General features: G+C 41.7%; 1 protein-coding gene and 1 pseudogene across 2 annotated transcripts in view; both read right to left on the bottom strand.

Annotated features, from left to right (window-relative positions):
* PRMT8 (protein arginine methyltransferase 8) overlaps window positions 1-9,128 on the bottom strand; it is a 190,951-nt gene that overhangs the window by 41,685 nt on the left and 140,138 nt on the right. For both annotated transcript variants that reach the window (XM_011367865.1, XM_011367863.1), the window contains exons 3-4: window positions 3,903-4,058; window positions 167-230 (exon numbers count right to left, since the gene is read on the bottom strand). In XM_011367865.1, coding sequence (XP_011366167.1) covers window positions 167-230; window positions 3,903-4,058 — 220 coding nt within the window. The remainder of the gene's footprint in view (window positions 1-166; window positions 231-3,902; window positions 4,059-9,128) is intronic.
* Window positions 1,340-1,454, bottom strand: LOC111744595 (annotated as a pseudogene).

Genomic DNA, 9,128 nt, shown 5'->3' with positions numbered 1-9,128 from the left:
TCCATGAACACAATTCTGCTAACAGGGCCTCAGCTGGGCTCCACATCCTCAAGGCCAAGTGTTCTGTTCTTCTCCCTCTTATGGCAGTCTATGAGGCCCAAACAAGAAAGTACAAGACCCCCTCACCCGCTCCATCTATGGGAAAACAAGCGGAGGTATGTCTTACTGTTGTCCAAGTGGTTGGCCTTAATGATCTTCTCTGAGTAGTCAGAAATACTGGAGCATTCAATCTAAAAAGGGCATAGAATAAAGGGGCAAAGTGTCAAAAAAAAAAATATCCAACAGTAATTTAGCAGATGGAGAAGCTAAGGCCTAGAGGGGTACAGTAACCTACCCACAGTCAACACTGATAATTTGTGGCAGATTAAAAGCTACAGCCCAGCCCTCCCGACTTGCAGGCCAGTAGCTCTCCCACTATATCAGGCTGCCTTTGCTGTGAGACCGAAACCCATCCTGTGCTTTTCGCTGGAGGGCCTGGTGCTCAAGTTGAGAGACTTGGAAGGACCTGACAGGCCTCATCTTCTGACCAGGAGAGCATGGCATGAGGCAGCATGGCCACTGTCTTCTCGGGATAGGATGTAGGCCTGACCAGAGTTCCCGTGAGCCTCCCTCAGCATTATCTACCCACCCTACCCACTCCAGCTGTCACTGATAAGACTGGGAACATTCTAAAATAAGGACCATCTGCATAAAGCCAAGTCAGAGCCTCAGGGCCAGTCTTAAGATTCCTCCCCCAACACACACACAAGTTGACTCTCACCTCTTCTGCAGTCTACACCTTTGAAAGAATTGGTTTGTTTTGTTTTGTTTTGTTTTCAATCTAAAAGTCTTTTCAGGCTTGAAAATCTCCTGAGTAAAGGGCCAAGGTATTTGAGAGATTAGTTGACCATTAGCTGCTAGCAGGACCTTATGAGAATAGCAGGAGAACAAATCCCAGTCTGGGGGTTAGAGGGCTTGGGTGGCTTGGGCATGCTGGGGAGGGCCAGGGAGTGCTGGGAACAGAGGGGCAGCTGCCAAGAGCTGTTCTGATCTCCTTAGGTAGATCCCCACAGAGGCCAGCCTTGCACTAAGGCCCTGGGGCTCCCTTCACCTCCATACTCAGGCCCCACCTCAGGTCCCACCTCAGACTGCCCCTAGGGCCTTGGGCATTTGCATAGGGTACTGAGGGGGGTGCTGACAGCCTCCATCAAAGCCTTGAGGAAGGTGAGGGCACCTACAGGGTCAGGAAGGGGTCACTCTGATAGAGGAGACAGACCCTAAAGACAGGCCCTTTCCAGAGTAACCTTTGAACCTGTTATCTGCAGGATGGTGTTTCTTTTTCTTTTTTTATTATTATTTATGCCTACAGCACCTGGATTTCCTAGGTGGTCTCCCATCCAGGTACTAACCAGGCCCGACCCTGCTTAGCTTCAAGATCAGACATGGGGCTTGTTCAGGGTGGCATGGCCGTAGACCATGGACCGTGGCTTCACTGGGGCGCGAACCCAGGACCTTTTGCATGTAAAGCAGATGTGCTAACCGCTACACTGTGGAACCACGTCCAGGACTGTGTTTCTCTTTTTTCCCTCTCCTTGCCACATTTTCATCCTATTTGCAAGAGGGTACTGAGTTTAGCAGTGGGGAGCATGGGATCTGGAGCCAGACAGCCTGAATTCACATCTGGCCTCAGCCACCTTCTACTTCTGTCTCAGTTTCCTCATAAGTCAAGTCACAACTCCTGTTTCACGTGGTCATTGGGAGGATAAATGAGCCAAAGCTCAGAGCATTGATAGGCCCTCTGAAAGCACACAGGATGCGTGAGGCTGCATTAGTATAATTCTTCTTCTTTTTCTTTCTTCTACCTTCTGCCTTTTCTCCCCTCCCCCTTCTCTCTTTACTCTCTTCATTTTCCCAGTTTTTTCTTTTGTACTTTCTAGTTTTTTTCTCTCCTCTTTTTGATCCCTCTTTCATTTCTCTAGCTTTTCTCTTAGTCTTTCTATCTTTCTGCTTCTCTCCATTTCTCTCTTCATGTCTATCTCTCAGTTTCACTGTCTTTGCTGCCTCTGTCAATTCTCTCTCTCTCTCTCTCTCTCTCTCTCTCTCTCTCTCTCTCTCTCTCTCTCCCCCTCCCTCCCTCCCTTCCTCCCTCCCTCTTGCCATTTTGACTCTCCTACTAGAAAGAATGGTGGGTAGAAGGGGGAGCCTGGAACAGGAGTCACTGTGAAATGACCCATCCAGAAAGAAGCCCAGCTAACTGATGGAGCTGTTTATAAAAGAGCTGTTATAGCAAAAGAGCAGGAGGCAGACAGATTGGGACGAATCACCACAGCTGGAAGGCACCCTGCGGGAGGCCCCTGACAACTCCTTGGCTGGAGCACCCGCAGACTTAGAAGTCAATGACAGGCGGCCCTGCCTCTGTCTGTTCAGTGCTTGGCTACCCATGTGTCCAGCCATGACTGGAGATGAGACGGGGCCTTAGAGACAGCACTGGTAGAGAAGGCAATGGGGATCACTGGGTGGTCTCAAGTTCAGCTCTGAGGCTCTGTGAGTTCATTGGAAGTGGAGTATGTCCCTGGACAGCAGGCCTCCATCCTGGTGAGGAGGGTCTTATAAAGGAAAGCTGGAAGGTGAGGAGGGGCAGTACCCATGATGATGACAGGACTTGAACTTGGGCATCTGGATTGGCCCCATATTGTCAACATGTGCTGCAGCTGAGTACATTGTAGTTTTTCTGATCAATGCTACACAAGAGGTGCCTTGTGCACACCTGTGTGCTTTCTAGAAGACCCTCTATAGCCAGGGCCCAAGCGCTTTCCGAGTCAGGCATGGACGAGGAACGTTGTCCATGCTGGAGACTTAGGGGCAGGCCTCTGAGGTGAAGGTTGGCCAAGGGCATTTGGAGAGCTGTAGTCAACTCGGGAGCTTGGGGTTCTCAAGACAGGCTAGAGCTTGACCCAGGTAAATGCAAAGAGATTGAAGCCTCACTGACAGCTGCCCAGCTCTTCATAGGCCTCTGCAAATGGGCTAGCTGTCTCATGCACATGCTGTGAGTTTGAGTGTAGTGTGCCTTAATTTTGATCAAGATTAATTCCCATTTTCCAGCCCTAGACCCATTGCATTTTTCAAATGTCAGCGTGTAGCTCAGAGCTCTCTTTTTCACAATTTCTTCCCAGCTCCAGACCCTCCCAGCCCGCCATCATCAGGCTGTGTATAGCTTCATTGTGGGAGCCAGAGGCAGGCTGAGAGGTTTTCCAGAGGGTCAGCTTCCACTTCTAGCCAGAGAGGCTGCAATGGCCAGAGCAGCAGAATTTAGGTCTACCAATTTTCCCTTTAAAGAACAAAGGAAGAGAGTTTTCTTATTATCTCCTGAGGCCCCATCCCAACTATACTAATAAACACTGAGCATTTGTCATATGTCAGGTACTGTTCAAAGCACTTTACATATGTATTAAACTCACTTATCTCTCACAGTCATCCCATGGGCAAGGTGCTGTTATCATGCCCATTTTATAGATGGGGAAACTGAGGTACAGAGAAGGAAATTGCCCATGGTTACACATCTCGTAAGTGGAAGAGCAGAGATTCAAACCAGAGCACACATGCGTAACGATGCTGCACTGCCTCTCAGACCGACAGGAGGACTAAGCACTCTAAGGTAATGATGACACTAAAATTGTTTATGAAAAGTCAAAAATCCTCTGCAAATGTCAACAGTCCCCAGGGCAAGGAGCAGTGCCTGGGTGACAGGAAGCCATGGGAGGTTGCCCTGTCTCCTGAGAGTCACACTTGATTTTCTCCTTAAGGGTGCGACCTCAGCACCCAAAGAGATGGACTAGGGTTTGTACTTCTAGAAAGGGCCGGAGAAGATCGAGGGCAGGACTGGCTCTGCGGAAGCCCTGTGAGGGAGGGAGCGGCATGCTCACCCCAAACACCTTCTTGGCGCCTGCTTTCGCAGCAAACATGGAAAGGATCCCAGTACCACTCCCGACGTCCAGCACCACTTTATCTTTGAACACATGCTTGTTGTGGTACATGGAGTTCCGGTAAGTGAGCGTCCGCACCTCATCCTTCAGCATTTCCTGTATGGAAAGAAAAGAAAATATCGATGTATTCAAGGCACCTGGTAGCACACCAGGGTTATGGGCCCCAGGACTGTCCCACCAAATTTCTTCAAGGATCTTGACGATGTCACCGGGCAAGCCACAAAAGAGTACCATGGGGTGGCCGGGCCAGCGGCTGCCTGCATCATTACAAATAACTCCAGACCTAAAACTCTACCCAAGAAAGACAGCTTTGTGCTGTCAAAGGAGAAACTCTTGTCCAGACCTGGGAAAGCTCCAATTTTCAAAAAAATAAATAAAATAAAATAATAAAATCAGTACAATGCAGCATGATAGATTCGAGTTACACTTGAAGCCAAAACCCTGTCATGGTAAGAGAATTGTCCTTAAGCAGGTTATTAAAGGAAACCTTTGTGTGCGTACTATTTTTATTGGTTTGTTTTTAAGAATAGAAAATGTGTTCCTTTATCTACAATTACTTAAGGGCTTTGTGGTAGGAAAGAAACTAATTACCCATTACAACTATCTCCAGCACAAGGAGAACATGATTAATCTGTGTGGAGGTGAAGCAGGGGCTTCGTCCCTTCAAGGTATCAGCAAACACTCTGGCCAATAATATTGGGACTTTTTTTGAATAATTTCAGTATAATGTTTTTAGTATAACTTGCATACAATAAAAAGCACAGATTTTAAATGTATGGCTAGGTTTAAGAGTTTTGACAAATGTATTCCTGTGTAACCACCATAATCAAGATATAGAACATTTCTGTCACCCAGAAAGTCTTTCATGCCTATTTGCAACTAATCCTCACTCCCACTCCAAACAACCAATGATCTAATTTCTATCACCAAAGCTTCCTTCTGCCAGTCTTAGAACTTCATATAAACTGAATCATACAGTATGTACACTTTTGAGATTCATTCATTTTCTTGCATGTATCTAAGGTTTTTTCCTTTTTTGTGTTGCTGCTATTGTTGTAGCTCTTATTCTTGTTCATGTTGTTGACTAGTATTCCATTATATGAACATACCACAATGTATTTATCCATTACTTGAATAAATATCTAGGAGTGGGTTTGTTGGGTCTTAGTAGGTGTTTAATTTCATTAGAATTTGCCTAACAGTTTTTCAGAATAGTTGTGCCATTTTATGATCCCACTAGCAATGCATGAGAGTTCAAGCTGATTCACATGCTGGCCAGTTAGTCTCATCGATCTTTTTAATTTTACTTATTCTAGGGGATATGAACTGGTATCTCATTGTAGTTTTAATTGCATTTCCCTGGTGGCTATTGATGCAGATAATTGTTCATGTGTTTATTGATTATTCATATCTATCTTCTTTTATGAAGAGTCTGTTTCATCCTTTTTTTTGAGCTATTTATCTTTTCCTTATTGAATTATAGGAGTTTATATATTCTGGAAACAAATCTTCTATCGTATATACCTATTGTGAGTATCCTAATCTGTGGTTTGCCTTTTCAATTTCTTATAGTTGTCTTTTGAAAAACAGTTTTTAATTTTAATTTTTCATTTATTCTGATTAGAATTTGTTGTGTCCTGCCTAATCTTTGTCTACCTCAAGGTCACAAAGATATTCTCCTATGTTTTCTTCCAGAAGTTTTATAGTTATGGCTTTTACTTTTAGGTCTATGATTCATGTTAAATTAATTTTTGTATGTGGTATATTTTAGGGATGTGAGCTCATTTTTTCATACAAATAGATGGCTCAAGCACCAGTGTTCATTTACCCACTGAATTACGTGGGAGAAGATCCTTCGGAACAATTCTTCATTTGTTCCAATTATCTTGCCACCTTTGTCAAAAATCAATTGACCATACATGTGTGTCCTCTCTGATTTGTTCCATTAGTATACCACTTCAACACTGAGTTGATTACCATAGTTTTATATTAACTTTGAAATAAAGTGGTGTCAATCTTCCAAATTTGTTCTTCTTTTACATGATTATTTTGGTTGTTCTAGATCCTTTGCATTTTCATATACATTTTAGAAGCTAGAAGCAGTTTGTTAATTCATGCAGAATAGCCTCCTAGAGTTGACTGGAATTGCACTGAATCTATAGATGAATTTGAGGAGAATGAGTATCTTAGCAATATCGAGTCTTGCAATCCAAGAACACTGATACAGTTTTTCATTTATTTATGTCATGTTTATTTTTCTCTCTGCAATGTTTTATAGATATCAGCAAAAAGCTCTCATGTTTTTTCCATTAAACTTATTCTTAACTATTTTATTTTATGGTACCATATATGGTATTTTTAAATTTTTATTTTCTAATCATTTTATGTTTTGCAGCCTTGCTCACTTCACATATTAATGCTAACATAATTATTTTTAGATTTCTTTGTTTTTCTATGTAAAAAATCTTGTCACTTGTAAATGAAGACAAATTTTTTCTTTTTTCTTATCTGTATACCTTTCTTATTCTTTCCTCTTGCTATATTACACTGGCAAAGATGGCTTTTCAGTTAAATATTAAATAGAATTGAAAACAGGCATCCTTCCTTTGTTCGGTGATATATAAAGATCACCACTGGGTATAATTTTAGCCGTGGGCTCCCCATAAATGTCTTTTATCAGACTGGAAAAGTTATCTTCTGTTTCTAATTTACTGCGAATTTTTACCAAGAATTGGTATTGAATTTTGTCACATGTTTTTTCTACATTTATTGAGATGATTAAAACCTCTCCTTTGTTCTGTTAATGTGTTGAACTCTATAGATTGGTTTCAAATGTTGAACCAACACTTTGTCATGATGTATTATCTTTTTAAATATTGCTAGGATTTATTTACTAATATTTTGTTGCAGAGTTTTTGTAACTGTATGGGGAATGCTGATCTGTAACTTTCTCTTATCTTCTCTGATAATTAGTTATGCTGAGCTCATTACACATAAGGAAGTGTTATCTCCTGGAAAGATTTGTGTGAAATGGCTATTTTTCTTCCTTAAATGTTTAATATAATTCACCAGTAAAAATATTGGGGCCTAGAGTCCTTTTTATGAGAAAATCTTAAATCATGAATTCAATTTTTTTTAATAGATGGAAGGCTAGTTTAGTTTCCTATGCAATCTTACATCAGTCTTGACAAGGTGTTTTCCCAAGGAATCTATCCATTTCAGCTATCAAACTTATGGGTATAATAGTGTCATAATATTCCTTAATTACCTGTTAGGTGTCTGTATGATCTTCAATGATGTCCTTGCCTTCATTTATTTATAATTTGTGTTTTTGTCTGATTTTTTTTTATCAGTTTAGCTAGGTGTTATCAACTTAGTCTATTCAAAAACCAACTTTTGGCTCTGTTGGTTTTCTTTAATGTTTGATTTCTACTTCATTGATTTCTGCTCTCATCTTTCTTATTTTCTTCCTTTCACTTACATGGATTTTATTTCCTCTTCTTTCTTTATTTCATCAGGTGGAAGCTTTGGTCGTTGATTTTATACCTCCGTTTTTCTCTAATAAAAGCATTAAAGCTATAAATTTCCCTCTAAAGATTGCTTTAACTGCATTCCACAAATATTCATATATGTGTGTCTTAGTTCAGGCTACTCTAACAGAATACCCTAGACTGGGTGACTTAAAAAAACAATCTTTTATTTCTCATAGTTCTGGAGGCTTGGAAGTCCAAGATTAAGGTGCCAGCAGATCCAATATCTGATGAGAACCTGCTTCCTGGTTTGCAGATGTTTGTCTTCTTGTATCCACACATAACAGAGAGCAGAATGAGAAATCAGGCCCTCATGTCTCCTCTTGGAAGGGCACTAATCCCATTCATGAGGGCTGACCCTCATGACCTAGTTACCTCCCAAAAGTCACACCTGCTAAGACCATCACATTGTGAAATTCAAGGGGACACAAACATTCAATCCATAGCAATGTTTTCACTATCATTGCATTTGGAATATTTTCTAATTTCTTGTGATTTCTTCCTGACCCTGTTCTCGGTGCTGCTTGATTTCCAAATATTTGGAGATTTTCTAAATAATCTATTGCTTTTTATTTCTAATTTAGTGCCATTATGATAAAAAAATACGATTTCAATTTTTTGAAATTCATTGAGATATGTTTATGACCCAGCATATGATCTATCTTAGTGAATGTTTCAATATGCATGAAAAAAGAATGTGCATTCTGTAGATTAGGCAGGACAAAATGTTCTATAAATGCCAATTAGATCAGATTGATGATTATGTCAGAAAATTGTTCAAGTTTTCTACAGCCTTACTGATTTTTTGGTACATTTGTTCTATCAATTACCAAGAAAGAAGTGTTAAAATAAATTTTTAACTATGATTGGAGATTTGTATCTTTCTCACTTTAGTTCTGTAGATTTTGCTTCATGTTCCTGAAGCTCTGTGCACACATGTTCAATGGCTTTGTAGCATGTCACCTTAGTCACCTGAGATACATTGCACGGAATTCTTTTTCTATTGTGTTTCCAGTTAGAAAGGGTCACAGGGAGACTCCTGTGAGATTTGGAAGGTACAAAGGAGGAAGGAACTGTTTTATAGTACACACATGTCATTGCTGATGTATTGATTCACCTTGTTAGCATGAAGCAGCAGCTGGGCCTATAATTGTTCTGCCTTCCCCTTCAGCTTCTCTGATTCCTGGGTCAGGTGTGTGTGTGTGTGTGTGTGTGTTTAGCTCCATGGTGAAACGCCCCAGGCTCTATAGGACAGGGATCCCCAACCCCAGGGCCATGGACTGGTACCAGTCTGTAGCCTGTTAGGAGCCGGGCTGCACAGCAGGGATGAGTAGCAGGCAAGTGAGCGAAGCTTCATCTGCATTTGCAGCTGCTCCCCAGCACTAGTATCGTCGCCTCAACTCCACCTCCGATCATCAGGCATTAGATTCTCAAAGGAGCACCAGTCCCTGGTGCCAAAAAGTTGGGGGCTGCTGCTATAGGATATGCTTACCACCAAGGTCAAAGGTAACAGAATGAACATGTGTTTCAGCCTGTCCTTGAAGGGCTCAAGCTCACACTTATGGGTTCTAGCTGCTCCTGATCTCCCCCTATTTTACATCCATATTCCGTTTCTGACTACCTGTCCTGTAGAATA

The sequence above is a fragment of the Pteropus vampyrus genome, unplaced genomic scaffold (genome assembly GCF_000151845.1).
Source record: "Pteropus vampyrus isolate Shadow unplaced genomic scaffold, Pvam_2.0 Scaffold137, whole genome shotgun sequence".
NCBI lineage: Eukaryota > Metazoa > Chordata > Mammalia > Chiroptera > Pteropodidae > Pteropus > Pteropus vampyrus.
This window is presented reverse-complemented; position numbering and strand designations above follow the sequence as displayed.